Here is a 25,255-nt window from a genome sequence, read left to right as displayed (position 1 = left end):
TGGCCTCAGGTCCCTTCTCCCATCCAGGTACAACCTGAGGACAGGCACTTGTTGGTTCAGCAGGCAGTATGGAGCTCTAGTGCCAAACTGAAAAAAATCTACCCTTCGTCTGACACAGAGGACAGAAGGTCCCACGCCTGCCTTCATCCTAGAGCTGACTTTCAAACCATTGGTGCTGTAAGATCTGCTCTAACGTGGGCCGCTTCGCTGGACTGCGCTCCAGACACTGGTGGATCAGATCACTGCATGCTGTAAAAGTTTGGAGGAGAGAGACGGTTAGTCAAGAGCACGTAACACACCAGAGCTGATGTGTGTAAACACCTTCTCAAATATCTGATAAAAGCTAGAGTGAGAGGTAAATGTTTATCAGTTTCTCACCGCTGGATAGGTCAGCTTTCCAAGGGAAAGGACAGGCTTTCAATATTTGCTTGACACTTGAAAAAGGCAGCTTTATGTTGACCATCATGTACAGCGTCACACCTAGAGTCCAGACGTTTGTTGGGACAGCGTAGTATTTGGGTTTGGAGAAGACCTCTGGTGGGCAGAACAGGAATGCTCCTGGAAGAAAGACATTGTATGATTAATATTTTTCAGAAAACAAAGTAAATCACAGTGCAATAGAAAAGGCAGTTCACCTATATATTTGAGGCTGTCATAGCCAGCGCTGTCAAGCAGGTGACCGGAGCCGAAGTCAATCAGCTTCAGCTCCAGAGTGTCGGTGTTCACCAGGACGTTGTCAGCATGGACGTCATTATGAAACACGCTGTGGTTTATGCAGTGCTGCACCGCCAGGACTAACTGACGCATGAAGCCACGCGCGACCGCTTCACTCAGTCCTGACGAATCCATGATGAACTCTCGCAAGGTCACGCAGGGTTGAGGGAACTCCAGAACGAGCGAGAAGACCAGGGGCCGATCGAACCACTCGTACATTTCTATGATGTAGGGGCACACTGGAGGACGTCTCAACATCAGCAGCAGCCCCACTTCTGTAGCCAGACGTCTGGAACAACCAGGCTAGAGAACAGCACAAGACCACGAACCGTTAGAGAGCTTTCAACAACTAAACATGTGTTCCCTATCTGTCGGTCACTACGAGTTATGTCGACCGACAAATGGGGTCTCACTTGGGAGGCCAATCATCTCTGATTTTAAGAGAAAACGCCAATGAAATTGGCAAGTGGATTAACACACCTGAGCCACTCCCCGTGCCAGCGGGTATAAATAGGGCGACAGGTGCATCCACTCATTAGATTTTTGCTTCGGAGCCGAGTAGTCGATGAAGAAGATCACTACAAAGCCATTCATCTTTGTTTTTGGTAGAGCTGTTCCTGGTCGGTGTGACGGCGCGTTACAGTGGTGTCCCTGCGAGCGGCGATTCCCCTGGGCGCTTCGACTAAAAGAGACAGTTCTCTAAAAGAGCAAATCACGGACGATTCGCGTCTTTTTCAAGATGCCGTTTCGTCCGTGTCCTTCTGGATGCGGTCGTTTCCTGTCTTCGGTTGACGGTCACGAGCGTTGTCTGCAGTGTCTGGGCGTCCAACACGCTGAGGCTGCGCTCGTGGATGATTCATGCGTCTACTGTGGGCGTATGAACATGGCAGCGCTGCGATCGCGTCTCTCACTCCTCAAGGGGAGTGCAGCAGACCCCTCTGTCGCCACCCGTCCCGGTCTCTCTGGCTCGAGCAGAGGGCCGCCGGCTGGCGCTCTGGGAGATCTGAGGATCACAGTGAGAGCTTCTCCGCCGGGCCACGCCCCACGGACCTCTCACTCCTCACGCAGCGACTGTCCCGTGCAGCTGCCGATTGATTCTGCTGGGCCGTCTCACAGCGGTCCCAGCGTGTCTTTCGGTGCGCCGCCCGAGGACCAGATGTCGATTGCTGCATCGGGGGATGGGTTATCGACCTCTGAGGATGAAGGTTCGGTGGGGCTGCCCCCCTCGGGTGTTGTCGCTACTGCCGAATCGGACTTGGAGTTGTCGGCCATGCTTGCCCGGGCAGCCGTGAGTATCGGACTGGAGGTGACTACACCGCCCAGTCCCGAGCCCTCACGGCTGGATGATTGGTTTCTCGGCGCGGGACGCGGCTCACAACCTCGTTCTGCTCCGGTGCCTTTCTTCCCGGAGGTGCATGAAGAGGTGACGAAGTCGTGGACGGCCCCTTTCACGGCCAGAAGCCGCTCTTCTCCCTCTTCCATCCTCACCACCCTCGATGGCGGGGCAGCCAGGGGGTACGTAGAGGTTCCCCAGGTGGAGAGGGCGGTTGCGGTGCACTTGTGCCCACAAAACGCCGCCACTTGGAGGAATCGTCCGCGCCTCCCGTCCAAGGCCTGTAAGCTGACGGCCGCACTCGCTGCCAAGGCTTACAGTGCTGCGGGCCAAGCTGCCTCTGCCCTGCATGCCATGGCTATCCTGCAGGTACACCAAGCCAAGGCACTCAAAACCATGCACGAGGGTGGTACCGACCCGGGGTTGATGCAGGAGCTGCGCACGGCGACCGACTTCGCCTTACGGGCAACGAAGGTCACGGCGCGGTCCCTCGGGAAGGCGATGTCCACGCTGGTGGTCCAGGAGCGGCATCTCTGGCTGAACCTGGCTGAGATGAGGGACATGGACAAAGCGCGCTTTCTCGACGCCCCCATCTCCCAGGCAGGCCTGTTCGGCGACACTGTCGAGGACTTTGCCCAGCAGTTCTCGGCGGTACAGAAGCAGACTGAGGCCATCCAGCACATCCTGCCCCGACGTGTCTCTCCGGCTGCCACCGTTCCGTCGCGGGTAGCGCCTCAGCCTGCTCGTCGCCGTGGGCGCCCCCCTGCGTCCTCTACGCCAGCTCCGCCCCGTGCTGAGAGTTCTTCGAGGCCGGCGCGTCGAGCCCCGCGCAGGAGAGCGGCGCCCCCCGTGTCACTCCCGGCTGCGAAGTCCTCCAGGAAGTCGACCAAGCGGCCCTGACACGGGCAACTCGGAGATGCGGAGAACTGCTCTTCAGGAGATGGCGAAGACAGCGCCACTCCTTCCCCCGGAGGAGGGCCGGGCGGAGAATCTTCAGTTTCTGTTTTGTTCTGTTCCGCCACTGGCCGGACACATTTTCAATAAAAGAGCAAATTCTCCTTCCTCCGAGTTGCAAGGCTCGTGGCTTGACAATGAGCGACGCACAGCTTCCTCACTCTCACCCACGACGCCCCCTTTCGCCAGCGGCCAAGAGGTCGCGGTTCGGAGACGCAACGCCTCTCCACGCGTCTCTGGCCAGTTCCTCCGGGAACACGAGGAGTGTGGTTGCGATGACCCAGGACGCTGTGCCTTCTGGGCCTTGCGGCACGACTCCCCATCGCTGCACCACTGCGGGTATGTCGACTGTCCCTTTGGTGCCACTTGTACGGTATCTGGGAGCGTGGCTTGCGCTGCCCAACCCGTCACGCTGGCTCATCCGGACGGTTCGACTCGGCTATGCGATTCAATTCGCCCGGCGACCCCCCAAGTTCAATGGCGTGCTCGAGACTTCGGTGGCAGTCCAGGACGCCCCTGTCTTGCGCGAGGAGATTGCTGTCCTCCTGGCGAAGGATGCAATCGAGCCGGTCCCTCCAGCCGAGATGAGGACGGGGTTTTACAGCCCTTACTTCATCGTGCCCAAGAAGAGCGGTGGCCTTCGACCTATCCTGGATCTGCGAGTCTTGAATCGGGCCCTACACAAGCTCCCGTTCAGGATGTTGACGCAGAAACGCATTATCAAATGCGTCCAGCCCCAGGACTGGTTTGCAGCGATCGACCTGAAAGACGCGTACTTTCATGTCTCTATCCTCCCTCGTCACAGACCGTTCCTGCGCTTTGCTTTCGAGGGTCAGGCATGGCAGTACAAGGTCCTCCCCTTCGGGCTCTCCCTGTCCCCCCGTGTCTTCACGAAGGTCGCGGAGGGCGCCCTTGCCCCACTTTGGGAAGTGGGCATCAGGATCCTCAACTATCTCGACGACTGGCTCATTATGGCCCGGTCCCGAGAAGAGTTGTGCGATCACAGGGACTTCGTGCTTCGGCACCTCAGTCAGTTGGGGCTTCAGGTCAACCGAGAGAAGAGCAAGCTCTCCCCTGTGCAGAGAATCTCTTATCTCGGTATGGAGTTAGACTCGGTGAGTATGACGGCACGTCTCACCAGCGAACGTGCCCACTCAGTGCTGAACTGCCTGAGTTCCTTCAGAGGCAGGACAGTGGTACCACTGAAACACTTTCAGAGGCTCCTGGGGCATATGGCATCCGCAGCCGCAGTCACGCCGCTCGGATTGCTTCATATGAGACCACTTCAGCACTGGTTACACTCCCGAGTCCCGAGATGGGCATGGCGCCGCGGTACACATCGTGTCACCATCACACTGATGTGTCGCCGCCTATTCAGTCCTTGGTCGGACCTTGCCTTTCTACGGGCCGGTGTGCCCTTGGAACAAGTATCCCGGCACGTTGTTGTCACAACAGATGCCTCCAACTCGGGCTGGGGCGCGACATGCAACGGGCAGGCAGCCTCAGGGTCCTGGACAGGACCTCGACTGCTTTGGCACATCAACTGCCTGGAGTTGCTGGCAGTGCATCTAGCTTTGCGACGGTTTCGTCCGCTAGTGCTGGACAAGCACGTGTTGGTCCGCACGGACAACACTGCGGCTGTTTCGTACATCAACCGACAAGGCGGGTTACGATCACGCCGCATGTCTCAACTCGCCCGTCATCTCCTCCTCTGGAGTCAGACGTGGCTCAAGTCGCTGCGCGCTGTCCACATCCCGGGGGAGCTCAATCGTGCAGCCGACGCGCTCTCACGACAGCTCACTTTCCCCGGGGAATGGCGACTCCATCCCCAGACGGTCCAGCTGATTTGGAGTCGATTCGGGGAAGCCCAGGTAGACCTGTTTGCTTCCCACGAGTCCTCCCACTGCCAGCTGTACTATTCCCTGTCCCAGGCCCCCCTGGGCACAGATGCACTGGCACACAGCTGGCCTCGGGCTTTACGCAAGTATGCGTTTCCCCCAGTGAGCCTGCTCGCACAGACACTGTGCAAGGTCAGGGAGGACGAGGAACAGGTCCTGTTGGTTGCGCCTTACTGGCCCACCCGGACCTGGTTTTCGGAACTCATGCTCCTCGTGACAGCCCCTCCCTGGCGCATCCCCCTGAGGAGAGACCTTCTCTCTCAGGGGCTTGGCACCATTTGGCACCCGCGTCCAGATCTCTGGAACCTCCACGTGTGGCTTCTAGACGGGACGCGGCAGACCTAAGTGATCTGCCCCCAGCAGTGGTAGACACTATCACTCAGGCTAGAGCCCCTTCTACGAGGCAGGCCTATGCTCTGAAGTGGAGTCTGTTCACGAATTGGTGTTCTTCTCACCGAGAAGACCCCCGGAGATGCCCGGTCAGAGTCGTGCTTTCTTTCCTGCAAGGTAGGCTGGAGCGTGGGCTGTCACCCTCCACCCTGAAGGTGTATGTGGCTGCCATTGCAGCACATCACGATGCAGTGGACGGCCGGTCCCTGGGGAGGCATGACCTGATCGTTAGGTTCCTGAGGGGTGCCAGAAGGTTACATCCTCCTAGGACACCCCTGATTCCCTCCTGGGACCTCTCTATTGTCCTGGCGGGACTTCAGAGGGGTCCCTTTGAGCCGCTGGATTCGGTTGAGCTGAAGTTCCTGTCTCTCAAGACGGCGCTCCTGATCGCGCTCACTTCCATCAAGAGGGTCGGGGACCTCCAAGCATTTTCGGTAAGTGAAGAGTGCCTTGTGTTCGGGCCGGCCTACTCTCACGTTGTCCTGAGACCCCGGCCTGGATACGTGCCCAAGGTTCCCACCACTCCCTTCCGAGACCAGGTGGTGAACCTGCAAGCGCTGCCCCTGGAGGAGGCAGATCCAGCCTTGTCGTTGCTGTGTCCCGTAAGAGCGCTCCGCATATACGTGGACCGCACCCAGAGCTTCAGAAGCTCTGAGCAGCTCCTGGTCTGCTTTGGAGGTCAGCAGAAGGGGAAGGCTGTCTCTAAGCAGAGGTTGGCCCACTGGATAGTGGACGCCATCGCCTTGGCTTACCGTTCCCAAGGCGAGCCGTGCCCCCTGGGGGTGAGGGCCCACTCCACACGGAGTGTGGCCTCCTCCTATGCGTTGGCGCACGGCGCCTCTCTGGCAGACGTTTGTCGAGCTGCGGGCTGGGCGACACCTAACACCTTTGCGAGGTTTTACAACCTCCGTGTAGAGCCAGTTTCCTCCCGTGTGTTGGGTAACAGGTAATTGGCGGGAAGGGCTGGCTGGGTGTCTCGCTTGCTGCGCCATTCCCCCTAACACGGGGATGTGAGCGCCTTCTTCTCCCAGTAGAGTTCCCCGGTTGGCGTACCCTGGTCGAGCATCCTCCAGCACCCTCGGCGTCAGACTTGGCGGAGCAGTCTGTCGCCAGGCCCAGTACTGGCGTTAGCATGCCCGGAGCCGGTCAGCCCCCGTACTGGGCTAGGTGTCCATATGGCTGGGTTCCCTGCGGGTAATCCCATATGTGTATTCTTCCACGGTAAGGTTTCCCTCTTGGCAAACCCGTGTCTTCCCTTGACAGATCGCTCTGTCTGTCTCTTCTGGCAGCCGTCCCATCCCTACTCCAAGGTAGGACCTGCCTCAGAGACCCCTTCCATATGTAGTACTGCCCCCTGGGTCAGTCCATATCAGTATATCCACATGTCACCTCCCTACGGGTAGGATGTGGTCTCCGTAGCGACCCTTCCTAAAGGCTCGCTTCCCCATTGTCTTGCCAGCTGAAAGAACAAATAGGGAAGATTTGAAGCAATCTTTCACTGAAGGTTGAAATCCCTTCCATTTACTTTATGTGGGCGGAACAGCAGCATGGCCTTCTCCAGCAGCGATGTACTCACCCTTTGGCCCCTTCGGTACCAAGGTCAGTGAATTTGCGCTGGGGCTTTGGGAAGGTTACGACCTTAAGCGTAGCTTTTGTGGCACGCCAAGGCTTGTCAACAATTGCAGCGCCTCAGGGTTGTGACAAGGTTCAGGTTATGGCGTTTTCCATAGGGCCCCATTTGTCGGTCGACATAACTCGTAGTGACCGACAGATAGGGAACGTCTCGGTTACGTACGTAACCCTCGTTCCCTGATGGAGGGAACGGAGACGTTATGTCCCCATGCCACAACCTTGAACCATTCGCTGTTGCCGGGACACGTTCTCGGCTCCTCAGCGTAAAACCTAATGAGTGGATGCACCTGTCGCCCTATTTATACCCGCTGGCACGGGGAGTGGCTCAGGTGTGTTAATCCACTTGCCAATTTCATTGGCGTTTTCTCTTAAAATCAGAGATGATTGGCCTCCCAAGTGAGACCCCATTTGTCGGTCGACATAACGTCTCCGTTCCCTCCATCAGGGAACGAGGGTTACGTACGTAACCGAGACGTTCTTTACTCTTTGACAACTCACTATTTGAAGAGAACAGCAGTTGTTCCATTTCCGTGTTGTTTTGATGGCAACCTGCAAAGAGAGACAAAAATACGTTATTATTATTTCTCACATTATGCAATCTGTCTTTTATTTTAAACACATGTTCAGATCAAGTGGACATGGATCTCTACACAAGGAGCCAAATGTTCAGTAAAAGCGTTACCTCTCGGCCGTCGGATTTTCGGATTGCCTTATACACCTTGCCGAAGCTTCCTGTTCCTATCAAATCTTGCATTGTGTACAATTTGTGCAAAGACTCTGAAAAAAACAAGAGGTTACAGAATATGCACAGTTATTTTATATTAAATTACATGTCTGATATAATAGTACTGCTGTGTCAAAAACAGATGAAATAAGATCCATGTGACAAATGTTTCTTTAAAAATGAAATGTGTTATTAATATTTGTTAAACAAGCAGAGGTTTATAAGTGTGTTAAAGTAGGTGATACTAGGATGACAAAGTAAGAGCACTTCAAAACTGATAAAGTAAGTGTGCATCTGACGGCAGACTCACTGGTAGTTGGCCTCCAGTCGGGGAGATCTGGAGCAGATGTGGGCTCGGTGTCAGGCTCGTTCTGGAGCTCAGAGGGTCCCGGGACAGACGCCGGATCAGGATCAGACTCCACTCGTGTCCGTCTGCAGCGGAGGAACGGCTTCTTCACGGCCTTCCAGGCTCTCTTGAAGAACGCATGGATTCTGCTCCTCCTGTTGCCTCCAGCACGAATCTCTTCATTGAAGAAAAACAACAAGAAACATATTAGAAACATGTCTGACCACAAATTAAACATCAGTGATTATTAAAGATGTCTGTGTAGTGCATGTTTGCTTGGAAAACAATGAAAAAGTAGCGCAGTGCATTTCTAAAACTATTGTGAACGACCTCTTACAAAAACCATTAATAAAAAGTGTGAGGCTAATTTTTTACTACACTATTTCTCACAAAAATAAATGTTATGCAAGTATTTCCTGACTATATAAAGTGTGTTATTATATAATGAGATGAAAGGGTTTATTTATTAGAATAATCTGACCTGTCGGGCTTTTCTCAGCAGAAGGCTGTGCACTCAATGCTTCTGCTTCTGAAGCCCTTGTTGACTCGACAGGCTGCTGGGAGTCAGCTGGCAGTGAATCGATCAACTCTTCGTCGATCCACTGACAGAAGCCGCTGCAGAAGCTGATGTTATCCAGCCACGCAGCCGCTTCTGTCTCATTAGACACGGACTCAGATGCTGAACACATCGTGACGCTGAGAGTGAGTGGACAAACTCTCGAGTGTTTAGTAGACTTTAGTCTGTACACTGTGTGTTGTGTCTGCAGACTTTCGTATGTAGATCTTCTCTAGCACTCAAACTCGCTCAGATTCTCACTGTCTCTGACTGAAGACGGTCTGCGAGCGCGCGGTTATAAGGGACTGTCGAGTGATGTCACAATGCACGAACGTTCCAAAATAGAACGCAGCAGAGCGCGAGTCTCCAGCGCATTTTTTAAAAACGTGAGTTTTTCAACAACTTAAAAATCGTACAACTCAAACCTAAACATATGCTTGTTTATTCAAGGCCAAAATGTAAGAGATTAATATATGAGTGGTCTATTTATGAGGTGTGTAGTCAAGTTTTTGGACATCCGCAGTCATAAAAATTAATACAATTAATTAATTAATTAAATTCCATCCATAAAATGTGTAAAGGTCGTCCTTCAGAAACTAGCGGTGTATTTTACCTGTTGTGTGTGTGCATCTTATAATAACGTTAACAATTGGCAGAAGCATTTGTTGTTTTTTCAGATCTGTTGAAAGTTCATTCAACAAGCTTCAGTTTTTTTTTTAAATAAAACCAATCCACACATAAGATGGATTCAGATGGGATTTGTGTGTATTACGGTGTGACACGATGCAGAATATTTTAATTAGAATTTATAATTGGTTAAAGTTAATGGAGAACGTCTGGTGTATTTCCCTAGATGCTCTGCAATTTCCGATCTCTGCACAGAGTAAACATATAGAGTATAGAGAAAGCGAGCAAAGAACACAACAAGCTTTTTGAAACTCCGAGTAGGCTATCAGTGAAACCATTGCGTCGCAAAATGATTCACAGTTTCAAAGCGCTCCAATCGGATCGCGAATCACGAATCATTTGATTCAGCGCGGGACGTCAAAGCGGGTTCGCGGGATTTTTCAGCAGAGGCAGAGGCAAATCGCACCCTGGATATAGAGACCTAAACGCAGCACACACAGGTGAGGCCACATTTATAAAATGCTCGACCCAGATGTCTGACAGAGGAGGATAGTCTGCAGGAGATCAGCTTCACATCTGCAGAGCTGACCGCTGAGATAAAGCCTGTCCAGACAACAACAGAGGAGTTAGTTAGCTCAGACAATCATGGCCTGTCCTACAGACAGCATGAGAGTGACATTAAAAATAAATAAAATTAATGCATTTATTATGGAGAAAGTGTTATCATGTGACTTTTATCTAGCCCTGTATTCTTTGTAGCGTTCTTGGCTTAGTGTTTGATTGAACCTTGGCCTCATTTTGAAAAGAGCTCTCAGCATTTCAGGAGTATCAACTTTTTTCTTCTTTGACAAGTTCAACAAATAAAAGCCATAGTTATTTTTACTCATTGTTTTGTATTTTATTCTGGTGCAGACTCTCAGCAAATGCAGAGATGGAGATAGAGACGGTTTCAGCGCATGTAAATAAATTTTGTGTGGAGCAACATTTAACCTGAATGAAAATGCATGTAAAATACATGTTTATAAATAATGTGCATATTTAACCAGGATGAATTAATAGCACTAGGTCTGGGCGATAAGATGATATTATCATATACAGTCTTGTTCAAAATAATAGCAGTACAATGTGACTAACCAGAATAATCAAGGTTTTTCGTATATTTTTTTATTGCTACGTGGCAAACAAGTTACCAGTAGGTTCAGTAGATTCTCAGAAAACAAATGAGACCCAGCATTCATGATATGCACGCTCTTAAGGCTGTGCAATTGGGCAATTAGTTGAATTAGTTGAAAGGGGTGTGTTCAAAAAAATAGCAGTGTGGCATTCAATCACTGAGGTCATCAATTTTGTGAAGAAACAGGTGTGAATCAGGTGGCCCCTATTTAAGGATGAAGCCAACACTTGTTGAACATGCATTTGAAAGCTGAGGAAAATGGGTCGTTCAAGACATTGTTCAGAAGAACAGCGTACTTTGATTAAAAAGTTGATTAGAGAGGGGAAAACCTATAAAGAGGTGCAAAAAATGATAGGCTGTTCAGCTAAAATGATCTCCAATGCCTTAAAATGGAGAGCAAAACCAGAGAGACGTGGAAGAAAACGGAAGACAACCATCAAAATGGATAGAAGAATAACCAGAATGGCAAAGGCTCAGCCAATGATCACCTCCAGGATGATCAAAGACAGTCTGGAGTTACCTGTAAGTACTGTGACAGTTAGAAGACGTCTGTGTGAAGCTAATCTATTTTCAAGAATCCCCCGCAAAGTCCCTCTGTTAAAAAAAAGGCATGTGCAGAAGAGGTTACAATTTGCCAAAGAACACATCAACTGGCCTAAAGAGAAATGGAGGAACATTTTGTGGACTGATGAGAGTAAAATTGTTCTTTTTGGGTCCAAGGGCCACAGGCAGTTTGTGAGACGACCCCCAAACTCTGAATTCAAGCCACAGTACACAGTGAAGACAGTGAAGCATGGAGGTGCAAGCATCATGATATGGGCATGTTTCTCCTACTATGGTGTTGGGCCTATTTATCGCATACCAGGGATCATGGATCAGTTTGCATATGTTAAAATACTTGAAGAGGTCATGTTGCCCTATGCTGAAGAGGACATGCCCTTGAAATGGTTGTTTCAACAAGACAATGACCCAAAACACACTAGTAAACGGGCAAAGTCTTGGTTCCAAACCAACAAAATTAATGTTATGGAGTGGCCAGCCCAATCTCCAGACCTTAATCCAACTGAGAACTTGTGGGGTGATATCAAAAATGCTGTTTCTGAAGCAAAACCAAGAAATGTGAATGAATTGTGGAATGTTGTTAAAGAATCATGGAGTGGAATAACAGCTGAGAGGTGCCACAAGTTGGTTGACTCCATGCCACACAGATGTCAAGCAGTTTTAAAAAACTGTGGTCATACAACTAAATATTAGTTTAGTGATTCACAGGATTGCTAAATCCCAGAAAAAAAAAATGTTTGTACAAAATAGTTTTGAGTTTGTACAGTCAAAGGTAGACACTGCTATTTTTTTGAACACACCCCTTTCAACTAATTGCCCAATTGCACAGCCTTAAGAGCGTGCATATCATGAATGCTGGGTCTTGTTTGTTTTCTGACAATCTACTGAACCTACTGGTAACTTGTTTGCCATGTAGCAATAAAAAATATACTAAAAACCTTGATTATTCTGGTTAGTCACATTGTACTGCTATTATTTAGAACAAGACTGTATATTGACAATGTCTCGTAAATATCTTGATGTGGATGTCAACAGATAAAAGACAATTATCGACAGACCTAGTAAGTTGAAAAAATATTTTACATAGCCCCATAGTCACCATGCAGGTCTTTTTGCATGCAAGAATTAAATAATTTTAGAGGTTTGGGAATCTGAAAACTATACCAATTTGAATTATGATTCTGCTTCTTGGTTCCTGTATAAACATTTATTGTGATTTCAAAAGATTCAACTGCAAGAAGATGAACTAGAACTCATTTCTGTACTGTATTCGGTGCTGCGCACATCACACACACAAAGCGCTTTTCACTTTTTAAACTTAAGTTCAATTCAATTCAATGTAAGATTATTTTTCTAAAGCGCTTTTTACAAAAATTGTTATGAAGCAACTTTACAGATAATTATGTTTCTACAATATTTAGTAATAGCTTGTAAGTGGTGACTGTCAGTTTGTGCACGTATGACAGGATTTTTAGAAAAAATTAATACAAGACGTAGTCAGCCAGATGATGAACATTATTAATATTATTAATAATTAATAATTATTATATGATGCAGTCAGACTTGTAGCAATATTTGTTAGTTCTGTTTGTTGATTCAGGGTTAGCATCATCTGAGGTCCTCTGAGGGTCAGCATCATCTCTTCTCAGGTGTTCTGGATCCAGACTGGAGCTTGTGTAAATCCTAGTTACGCAAAACATATAAACAAAATAGAGACATCATTAGCATAGCTGCTGATCCAACAAAGTAAAATTAATTAGTTTAACCCAAGCTAAAGAATAAGAATGTGCATTTGATCAGATGCAACTACACTCACAATTTAAGAGATACATTATTTGTATGCTTGGTGAAAGAGATGAGTTTTTAATATAGATTTAAACAGAGAGAGTGTGTCTGAACCCCGAACATTATGAGGAAAGCTATTCCAGAGTTTGGGAGCCAAATGTGAGAAAGCTCTACCTCCTTTAGAGGACTTTGCTTTCCTAGGAACTACCAAAAGTCCAGTGTTTTGTGACCTTAGGGAGCGTGATGGATTGTAACGTGGTATAAGGCTAGTTAGGTACACAGGAGCTAAACCATTTAAGGCCTTATAGGTAAGTAATGATAATTTGTAACTGATACGGAACTTAATAGTAATAATCCGTCTAGTTGCAGATTGTAATCTACAAGAGTCTGTGTAGTGTTTAGTGGGGCCTGAAACCTGACTGAAATTCTTCATACAGATCATTTTTATGCAGGAAGGAGCTCAATTGAGCAGACACAACTTTTTCTAAAATTTTAGACATAAATGGAAGATTTTAAATAATCTATAATTTGCCAGTATACTAGGACCTAGTTTTGGTTTCTTAATAAGAGGCTTGATAACCGCCAGCTTGAATGGTTTTGGGACGTGTCCTAAAGATAAAGACGAGTTAATGATATTGAGAAGCGGCTCTTCAGCTACAGGTAACAGCTCTTTCAGTAATTTAGTGGGTACAGGATCTAATAAACATGATGTTGGTTTAGATACAGTGATAAGTTTATTTAGTTCTTCCTGTCCTATATTTGTAAAGCACTGCAGTTTATCTTTGGGTGCGATGGATGAAACTGAAGTGTTAGACGCTGTAGAATCTACATTCGCTATTGTATTTCTAATGTTATCTATTTTATCAGTGAAGAAATTCATAAAGTCATTACTATTTAACGTTGGTGGAATATTTGAATCAGGTGGCGTCTGGTAATTTGTTAACTTAGCCACTGTGCTAAATAAAAACCTTTTTGGTTATTTTCAATGAGTTTGTGTATATGCTCTGCCCTAGCAGTTTTTAAAGTGACATGACATTCAGCCAAGTATGGTGACCCATACTCAGAATTTGTGCTCTGCATTTAACCCATCCGAAGTGCACACACACAGAGCAGTGAACACACACACACACTGGTTTAATCACGATAAGATTTTTTCTAGATCCTACATTAAATATATATTTTGACCTCACTATTCGGGGAACAGACACAGTCTTAATAGATTTTACAGCGCAAGTACTTTTATCATTTAAGCGGGTGGAACAAAACTCATCATAATAGTCATTTGAGACTTTAGTTAGTCTGTAATGGTGCTGTTTGAGTATAAAAAGATATGCATAGTTACAAAGCTCAAAGTCAGATTCAAAAGGAGATATTTTATTTAACAGAAATCGCTTTTCAAAAACTATAACAAATTATTAATTTGGACTACAACACATATTTTCCAGGATTTGTGATATCACAAATATCAACGAATGGGAAGAAATTGAGCTGCACTAGAGAAGGCAACGAGTGTTATCACTGTGTCTGAGACACGCTAGTGTTCCCAAGGCACACAAACTTAAGAGTGGTTACAATCATCCATGTTTAAAGGGTTAGTTCGCCCAAAAATGAAAATTATGTCATTAATAACTCACCCTTATGCTGTTCCAAACATGTAAGACCTCCTTTTATCTTTGGAACACAGTTTAAGATATTTTAGATTTAGTCCGAGAGCTCTCAGTCCCTCCATTGAAGCTGTGTGTACAGTATACTGTCCATGTACAGAAAGGTAAGAAAAACATCATCAAAGTAGTCCATATGACATCAGAGGGTCCGTTGGAATTTTTTGAAGCATCGAAAATACATTTTGGTCCAAAAATAGCAAAAACGACGACTTTATTCAGCATTGTCTTCTCTTCCGTGTCTGTTGTGAGAAAGAGTTCAAATCAAAACAGCCTGGATATCCGGTTCGCGAATGAATCATTCAGTTCACCAAATCGAACTGAATCGTTTTAAACGGTTCGCATCTCTAATACGCATTAATGCGTACATAATACGCTGACACTCCCTCTGAGTTAAAACAAACCAATATCCCGGAGTAATGCATGCACTCAAACAGTAGACTGACTGAACTGCTGTGAAGATGAACACCGAGCCGAGCCAGATAACGAACAAAAGACTGACTCGTTCACGAGTGAAGAACCGGTTGCATCGGTTTTCGGATCACCAGTAGTTCTTTCAGACAGTTCGATTCAATAAACCGGTTGAAGAAAACGGTTCACCAGTTCTTTTGCGCTCGACGTAATGGCGTCATTTGCGATGATTGCCCTTGATTCAAGCCTTCGGTTTACCCCCGCTCATAACACTAGCACAGAATCAGTTCAGAATCAATCACCAAAAGAATCAGTTCAGTTCAGATGCTCTGTGTGTCGGTCTGCTTCACGCTGAATCACACATGCGCAGTATCATCGGCTCCTCGGTTCACGAATCGGACGCGTCTGACAGAAACGGTTCTTCACTCGTGTACGAGTCAGTCTTTTGTTCGTTATCTGGCTCAGCTCCATGTTTATCTTCAGTTCTCTCTTCACAGCAGTTCAGTCAATGTACTGTTTGAGTGCATGCATTACTCCGGGATATTGGTTTGTTTGAAGAGGGAGTGTCAGCCACATTAAAAAAGTGAACAGCTTAAGTAATTTGTGGATTAATGCGTATTAGAGATGCGAACCGTTTAAAACGATTCAGTTCGATTTGGTGAACTGAATGATTCGTGTCACAACAGACACTGAAGAGAAGACAATGCTGAATAAAGTCGTAGTTTTTGCTATTTTTGGACCAAAATGTATTTTCGATGCTTCAAAAAATTCCAACGGACCCTCTGATGTCACATGGACTACTTTGATGATGTTTTTTTTACCTTTCTGGACATGTACAGTATACCGTACACACAGCTTCAATGGAGGGACTGAGAGCTCTCGGACTAAATATAAAATATCTTAAACTGTGTTCTGAAGATAAAAGGAGGTCTTACATGTTTGGAACAGCATAAGGGTGAGTTATTAATGACATAATTTTCATTTTTGGGCGAACTAACCCTTTAAATCACGCTCAAATTTATTATATTTTGAAGCAATATTTAAACTAAAGCTGGCAGCAGGCAACTATGGTAAGAGGCATGACATTTCCTGACCAGGCACAGAGTGCTGCACACTGGCCCAGCAAACCAATCACAGCACACACTGACCCAGCTATCCAATCACAGCACGCACTGGCCCAGCAAACCAATCACAGCACAGACTGGCCCAGCTAACCAATCACAGCACACACTAGCCCAGCTAACCAATCACAGAACACACTGAGCCAGCAAACCAATCACAGCACAGACTGGCCCAGCTAACCAATCACAGCACACACTGACCCAGCTATCCAATCACAGCACGCACTGGCCCAGCTAACCAATCACAGCACACACTGGCCCAGCTAACCAATCACAACACACACTGGCCCAGCTAACCAATCATAGCACAGACTGGCCAAGCAAACCGATTACATTACACATGATAAATATCAAATACATTAGGTTACAGTGGGGGGAAACATCCCCCTACTGTTTTTTTCCCAAAAATATCCACAAGATCAAGTCAAGATAATTTTTTATTGAAACTATGGACTTGTTGACGAGAGTGATGTAGAAGTTTTCACAATGAAGCTTAAATTGGTGATATACTGAAGAAGAAAAAAATGGTTTTAAACGTGTTGTAAGATTTTCACTCTACTAAAGCATAAAAATACCATAATATGTTTGATATGTTTAAGTTTACATAGTTGTTTATCTGAAAAACAATGCTATGCAAAACAATGAAGTCAGTTATTCTCATTTGAAAATGTGCATTGTTGTGAATCAAGTGGCAACCTGCCAGGTTGAAAAAAAATCCAGGATGAAAAAATCCTCTCCAATATTTTGAATTTAGACTGCAATACCTTGTTCAACCACTCTGTGTCAGTCCAACATACAGCACCTTTAAAGCTTGTCTTGTAGAACATCACAGTTATATATGATATGAGAACAGTTGAGCCTAGATAGGGAGTATGTGTTATTTAATTCAATAAAAATAAAAATAAAATCTTGTTGAGAAAATGTTTTCTTAAACATGGTCAGTGGGGTAAAATACCTCCAGCTAACAATGAGCAATTACTTTGTAGTGATGTTCTGAACATTAAATCCTTGATTTCTCAAACAAAAGTTTCTACCTTGTTGGATAGATATTTGCTAAATATTTGGAATTTATGTTTTAAAACATTACCTTAAGTTAACCTCAGGTCTCAGGTAGCTAGTTAGCTAGCCAACAGTTTTTTTTTTTCAAATAGGCTATTATAATTTTGTAATCCATAATTGTTTATATTCTTTTTCTTTTTAATTTAAGCTAAAGCTGCATGTACTCAGAGGTGGGGTAAAAGGATCTCTTGGTACAAATGTAATTTTTGTTAGAAATCTAATAAGATGAAAACTGTACATTTTTCATACTTGGTTTTATTATTTATGTTAGTGTCACTAAAACTATGACAACTTTTCTGAACACATTTACCTTTGTTTTACAGAAAAAGTTTTTTTTTTACATTCCTTAATGAGGGGCGTTTTTCCCCACTCTTCCCCTATAACTTGACTGCAAGTTTAAAAACAACACTTCAATTGTTATAATTAAGAGAATTAAACTTCCTGTAAAGAAATGTGTCCACACAAGTGATAATGCCAAAAAGAAAGAAGTATAGGAAAATAGGCTTATTTTATTTAAGACATTTTCAAATACATCAACATACACTGAACATAATTATTAATGCGACACTTTTGTTTTTGCCCCCATTTTTCACGAGCTGAACTCAAAGATCTAAGACTTTTTCTATGTACATAAAAGGCCTATTTATCTCAAATATGGTTCACAAACCTGTCTAAATCTGTGTTAGTGAGCACTTCTCCTTAGGGCTGGGTATCGATTCAGATGTTCCAGATCGATTTCGATTCACAAGCTCTCAAATCAATTCGATTTCGATTCTTGATTCGATTTTGATTCTCGATTCGATTTTCTATTAGAGCTGTAATCGGGCCTTAAAAGTTAAGCCCGACAGATTTCGGCCCGAGCCCGACAAGTACATTTTGATTGACAGATTTTTAAAAGCCCGAACCTGTTTACAGCCTGATATTATTCAAATGTACGCACACACCTTTTGTCAGGAATGAGTCATTTATACATGACTAACGTAATAGGCCACTTTGAAGTTTGAACAAAGAAATAAAATAAGTCTTCTCTAACATCATAATATCTAGGCACTCTATAAATAGCCCTAGGTATAGGCTCATTTAACATATAAATAGGCCAACGCACCAATAAAAAAAGTATTTCTTAAAAAAATTGAGATAATTTCTAAATTAAGATGAGTATTTGGCAATAACGAAATTAATTAAGATAAATCCTCTTCCGGATTTGCTTCGCCATAGCAGCTGACATAATTAAAGAATAATGCCAACATAAGCTTATATAGCCCACTCTGTCTACATTATGCATTTAAGACTCAATTAATCCTTTAAAACCCAACGTGTCGGCGCCGACACAATTTACCATGCTATGTTCATGTTATCATAACTCACTAACCGTCTACACTATGAAAAAAAATCAAATTGCTCCTGATAGTAGACAATATGACAATATGTGGCTTATAACAGGAATTGCATGCTTTCCAGCAGCAAATCACAGCTGGGAGAGGGGGAAGGGAGGATTTGAAGCGGGAGATACGGAGCGCAGCAGGTTGGAAAGTTTGAGAGTGCAAAATATAATTAAAAAACGGACAAAAACATGGTGAAGAAAGGATTTACAAGGGAGGAGGCGATAGATTTGATCTTTGGTGACACCTGGGTGGAGGCTGAGCATGACTCTTTGGATGTTATTTAGATGTTGAGGAGGCGTATGCTGCTGGCATTGACCCATATGTGGATTGGTAAGTGATGCTTATGAATGTAAGCATATGAATGTAAAGCTTATGAATGTGTGTGTGTGTGTGTGTGTGTGTATATATATATATATATATATTACATGCGTGTGTGTGTATGTGTGCGAGTGTGTATGCGAATGTGTGCATGAGAATGTGTGTGTACATGCATGCGCGCGTGTGTGCATGCATGCATTTATGTGTAAATCAGTATGTTTGTACGTGCATCTATGTGTGTATGAATGTGTACATGCATGTCTTTGTGTAAAATGAAGCTGTAGGTCACTGCAATGTCCAGGAAGTGCTGGAAAATTGTCCCTCACTTTTAGCAGATCCATCACACCCATGTAGAGAAGCAGACCTACGTACTTATTTCTTTATACATCAGCCCATGTGGACTTCCTACCCCTTTCCATATTTCTCACCACATTCTTGTTTGTTTGCACACAAGATGTTTATGTAGGTGTGTGTACATGCATGCATGTATGTGTGCATGTGTATATCTGCATGTTTTTGTATAGGTGTGTATGTGTGTATATGTATGTGTGTGCATGCGTTTAAGCAACTGCAGACTTTATTGTTGTTTCAATGTTATTGTATTGTTATTAGGGGCTAAGCACCGAAGGTGGAAAATGGAAATTCTTTTTTTCTCTGAATCCATGGCTCATGCCAAGTTGAATGAACTCCAAAATTCGAAAATCACAAGGTTTAGTTTTTTTTCTATTTTAAATTTTTTCGAAAAACCTACTTTTTCGAACTTGTCCTAGACGATTTGTACGATTTTCATGAAAATTGGCTCAGATCATCTTCAGACCATGCTGGCAAAAAGTTATGGAATTCAAGTTGATTCTTCAACCGTTCTCGAAAGACGTGTGAAAAAATATGACGAAAAGCACGCAAAAATACATGTGAGGCTATATCTCCGCAACGGTTTGGCATATTGACACCAAACTTGGTGTGTGTTATAATAAGCATGACCTGAGACTAACTGCAGTGTTTCGACACATTGCCACCTAGTGGTCAGGAGATATGAAAAAATCATATTTTGCCTTATAACTTCTGAATGGTTTGGCCAAAAATCACACAACTGGTCTCTTTAGATTCAGTGAGTCATGTTGAGTCGAATGATATCCAATTTTCCCGTGTCGGCCATTTTGAATTATGTTTTAAAATGCTGTATTTTTTGAACGCAGCATCATATTGTTACGAAAATAATTACAAAAATATTCGGCTCCATGCCCTGAAGGTACTCAAAAAGTTTGGTGGCAGCGCCACCTTGTGGCCAATAGTTATAATGAAATATCAAATAAATGCTAATAACTTTTGAATAAATTAGACTATTAAAATTTAAATGGTCACCCTATATTCTGTGGGTCATGCCGAGAGCATTGATACCAATTATGCGAAAATTGGCCATACTTCCTGTCCGCCATTTTGAGTCTACATATTCTAACTCCTCCTAGACCGTTAGTCCGATTTTCACCAAATTTGACGTGAATCATCTTCAGACCATGCTGGCAAAAAGTTATGGATTTCGTGTCGATATATGAAACGGTTCTCATTTAGCGCATCAACGAATTTGCTGGAAGGGTGCCAAAATGCATTTGAGGCTGTATCTCTGCAACGCTTTGATATATTTGCACAAAACTTTGTATGTGTCATCAACACCTCACACTGACCATGCCACATAAATTTGGTAACAGCGCCACCTATTGGTCAAGAGTAATAAACCATTCATTAACCATGAATAATTACACTTTTAAAAATGCTAATAACTTTTTATTGCATTAGCCTATTTGAATGGGCTCAAAATATTCCCTGGCTTATGCCGATAACATAGATACCAAATATGCCAGAGTAAGCTGAACTTCCGGTCCGCCATTTTGATTTACGTTGAAAACCTACTTTTTTGAACTCCTCATCACAACCGTAGGTCCGATTTTCACCAAATTCGAATCAGATGATCTTCAGACTATGCTGACACAAACTTTTGGATTTTGTGTCGATAGACAAAACCGTTTTTGCATACCACAGCGACGAATTTGAGGCACAATGACAAAATTACACTTGAGGCTGTATCTCTGGAATGCTTTGGCATATTAACACCAAACTTTGTGTGTGTCATTGAAAAGCCCCCCTGAGTACACCAAATTGATTTGATAACAGCGCCACCTGTTGGCCCAAAATGATAGGCCATTTGATCTTATTAACTAGTGGTTGTATTCATGCTTTTTCAGCCATTTCAATTACAATCATCCTAAAACTGCTGTAACTGCTCTCTGTTTCATTTGATGAGGTCCTCCATGCCATGCTTACCTCCTAAATTTGCCAGTGGAGTGCTTGGCCCCGTAATTGCTGCTTGCAGCTATATTTGTTATTATTATTGTTACGTTAGTTTTTATTTTGCTCTTATTAATAAATTGCTTTATTATGAAAAGTATTTTTATGAATATATAGTTAGTTTGTAACATGCTTTTATTTTATTTTTTCCAGTGTGGCTTCTACAGTTTCCTACGAAGAAGCAAATGTGCCATCCACATCGATTACAACACCACCTCAGGGGCCGTGGCCAGGGCCGCAGCCGTAGCCGTGGTCGCAGCTGTAGCTGTGGTCGCAGCTGTAGCTGTGGACGCATTCATGGCCGTGAGGAATCTCACAGCCTCTCACCGGTATCACATGATGGAAGATGGAAGATGGAACACTGAGGCAGATCCTGATATAGTGCCCAATAGTGTTGTCACGGTACCAAAATTTCAGTATTCGGTACTGATACCAGTGAAAATCCACGGTTCTTGGTACCAATTTCGGTACCAAAACAAAACACAAAAATATGCTAATTAAAAAATAATAATTAAAATTAAAAAACTTTTTATCACTAAAAATAAAACCAATGCCATTCTTTATACTTATTTACTTGTGTTTAAAGTTTTTCTACAAGTTATATAATTATGAAAAACAGTAAACAAGTTTCACCCAAATTTAAATGTCTTTTAATTTATGAAATTTAAACACATTTTATTTTTGTAAATAAAGGGGATTTGCTACTAAAATTAAAACATGGAAGAAATATTTTGTGATTTATTTCTTAAAAAATTAAATTTCATTAATTTTTTTAAACAGAAGTAGCAGTATCAAAAAAAAAAAATAGTAATAGATCATATGAATTATTTTTAAAAGATAATACTGCTACTAATTCTACTACCATACTAACAATATACAATGCACTATGGATTGATGAGCTGCTGGGTTCATGAATATTAATCACGTTGTATGCGTTCGGTCAAACTGATTTGCTGAAATCAAAACAGGGATGGTAATAGATGAACGCCAGCCAATGAAATTGCCATTTGCGCATTAGCTCCGCCCACTGCTGGAAAAACCAGCATATATTCTTCTTGTTTGAAAAATATGAATAATTCTAAATGAACTCCATTATTTTGACAGGAGAAGACAACAAAGAATATAGTTTACATGTAGCGTGTCGATTCAGCATGGTAAGACTCTCGCTCTCTCTCTCTTTGCACGTGTGAGAAACAGCGCTATCAGTAAAGCGACGGTGAGTCGTGCGCCTTCACACAGAGTTTACAGAGCATCAAATACAGGTGCGCTGTGTGTACATTGACATGAATGGAAAAGTTCATATCGCTTGATGGAGAGAGAACTCTGAAGCTCAGATGCTGAAATTAATGCAAGCGTCATGCGCTTCAGTCTATGTAGTAAACAAACCCGCACGTCTCTGCCATTCATTAATTCACACAGAGACGCACAGAACATGCAGATAACATTTACCGATATTGGTCCATATGGAGATATGATTTGATTAATTTATGCTAACTTTGACAAATTCCTTGACTGTCCATATTTTCATAGTTTTATTTTCATGACTGGATTTTGATATTCTATCCTCGTTTTCTGCTTCGCGGAAATCATAGCGCTGTATGTGTCAAGAACCGGGTTTGACCCGGACCTCGGTACTACCGGTACTTAAAGAAACCTGGTACCGTCACATTTACATTTTTTTTAGTACCGACTTGGTACCGAAGTACCAGGTCTCTTGACAACACTAGTGCCCAATATTACAGGGTTTACTCCTAAAATAATACCTGGAGTGTTAGCCTCCACTCACATTTGGAAAAATGTCTCCACTTGATATTTTCAGTCAATATTTTGACGAAGAGGTCATAAACATCTTGTGTGCAAACACAAACAAGAATGCAGTGAGAAATCTGAGAGGGGTAGGACATTCTCATGGGCTGATGTATACCCTGAAGAAATGAACATAGGTACATAGTAAGTACATAGGTCTGCTTCTCTACATGGGTGTGATGGATCTGCCAAAAGTGAGGGACTTCTGGAGGAATAAGACTTTGCTTCATGTTCATTTTCCTGCTACTGTGATGTGTCCAGGGATCGTTTCTTAGCAATCTCCTGCAATCTGCACATCAGTGATCCAATGGAAGATGCAGAGAATGACAAGAAAAGAGGCACAGAGGAATATGACTGTCTCCACAGAGTCCAACCACTATTGGACATTATGAGGAACAGGTGCATGTCTATTTACCACCCTAGACAGCACATTTCTGTTGATGAGAGGATGATTGCAACCAAAGCCAGGATATCCTTCAAGCAATATATGAAGGCCAAGCCTACTAAGTGGGGCATAAAACTTTTTGTATTAGCTGATGTCAACGGCTACACCACTGACTTCGAAATTTACACTGGGAAGTCAAAATTTGCATCTGGAAAAGGCCTGTCTTTTGATGTTGTCACATCGCTGGTGAATCGAGACTACCTGGGGTCAGGCTATGTGATTTACTGTGACAATTTCTACACAAGCCCTCTCCTCTTTCGACATCTGCATCAGCTGAGAAGAGTTGGTGTTCCCTCAACCAAAAACAATGCCCTGAACAAAAGATCACCAAGAGGCTCCATTCGTTGGATCAGAGATGATGTTCTTTTGTTTGTGAAGTGGATGGACACAACGGAGGTCTCCATGTGCACAACTATCCACACAGTGTACAGTGGAGAAACTGTGCTAAGATGGATAACAACAGAGGATGGGCAACAGCAGTTCAGCAGTACAATAAGTACATGGGAGGAGTTGACACCTCTGACCAGATGCTAGGAACAAATTTGATGCACTGTAAAACACGGAAGTGGTACATGACCATTTTTCAGCACTTCCTGGACATTGCAGTGACCAACAGCTTTATTTTGCACAAAGAGCTGTGTGCCATTCACCATGACAAACACATGACACGGCAAAACTTTCAAGAGTTGCTTGCTGCTCGCTCACAGGTGTTCCCCTGGATGGCAGCTTGAGAGAGATGCGATCATCTGCCTGTTCCTGTGAGTGACACTCAGGGCCTTTCACAAAGGGCCAGCATGGGTCGGCGTCGTTGCATACGATGCTAAAGGAGCACCCCATGGAAGTGTCAGGAATGTGATGTGGGACTATGCTTGCAGTTAGACAGGAACTGCTTCAGAGAGCATCATATTTAAAAGACTGAATTGAAGGATCAAAATAACGCCTGTAGAACTGGGGTAAAACAAATGGCTTCTGAGTGAACACTTTGTAATCCAGTGTCCCAAAAATACTTTTATATATATATATTATAGTTCCTTTTCAAGATTGAGGCATTAGATTCTTTCGTTCATGAGTTTTCAGATTTTTTTTAATAAAAAGCAGTAAAATCGTTTTTGCTATTTAAATTCTATTTGCTATCTCACCACACACAATAATGTACAATAACTGTAATATCCTGAAAGCCAATTATTTTCTGAAAAAAATGACACCTTACACTTGAATATACCACATTGTGTTATAATTTTATACTCAAAAAAACAAAATGAGTGAAAACGGCCTATTTTAGCCTTAGGTTCTCCCCCGGGATTTTGGCACTAATCTTAAAAGAAAAAAAAATTGAGAGTAATTTTATAATACGAGGCGAACCGATTCGGAATTCAGAACCGCTTACTACCACACTACTTGTAATATGTTTTACCATAATATACAGCAGAAATAGTAAAAGCAATATGAAGTAGTTGAAAATGAACATTTTTTTTTTTTCTCGAGGGTTGCACCAAAGAACACACATGAAGCTGGTCCAAGTAGTCATCAGAAGGTTTGCATATAAAACTGAGTGCTGAAATAACAGCACTCTTTTCAATATTCTTATCACTCTGTTTGAATTTGTTTGCACATTCCACAGAAACTAATAATCTGTACACTTGTTTTCAATAAATTAATTCAATAAATATCAGCAAATATATTTCGATAAAATGTAATATGTTTAGGGCACAGAACCTTTTTTTAACACCTTTAAAAAAAAAAAGGTGTGAGTGAGTCTTTCTGAGTGTGTGAATCATTCATCAGTTCTTTTCAAAACTGGTGATTCATTCTGGAGCAATATAAGTAAGTGACTTTGAGTAACTGAATCACTAACTCAACTAATAAGAACTAGCCTACTTTGTGCTTTTTTATATTTCCAGCATCAACGTAATTAATTGATGTGGACACAATGCGAGCACTAATTGAAAGCAAAGGTTCGAGTATACTGTATATAAGGATTATGAAGCCTCAGGAATGCTTTCAGAGACATC

At 43.8% G+C, this 25,255-nt stretch overlaps 1 protein-coding gene across 1 annotated transcript; it reads right to left on the bottom strand.

Annotated features, from left to right (window-relative positions):
* Positions 1-826: 826 nt before the first annotated feature.
* Positions 827-8,732, bottom strand: LOC113047356 (uncharacterized). The gene is made up of 5 exons (XM_026208719.1): positions 8,473-8,732; positions 7,956-8,168; positions 7,604-7,698; positions 7,420-7,470; positions 827-1,003 (listed from the first exon to the last, which is right to left on the bottom strand). Exons 1-5 carry the CDS (start codon positions 8,678-8,680, stop codon positions 827-829), a joined length of 744 nt encoding a protein of 247 aa, XP_026064504.1. The 5' UTR covers positions 8,681-8,732.
* Between the last annotated feature and the right edge of the window lie 16,523 nt (positions 8,733-25,255).

Source organism: Carassius auratus, chromosome 28, assembly GCF_003368295.1.
Source record: "Carassius auratus strain Wakin chromosome 28, ASM336829v1, whole genome shotgun sequence".
Taxonomy (NCBI): domain Eukaryota; kingdom Metazoa; phylum Chordata; class Actinopteri; order Cypriniformes; family Cyprinidae; genus Carassius; species Carassius auratus.
Note: the sequence above shows the minus strand (reverse complement) of the source record. Positions and strands in the feature narration are given on the sequence as shown.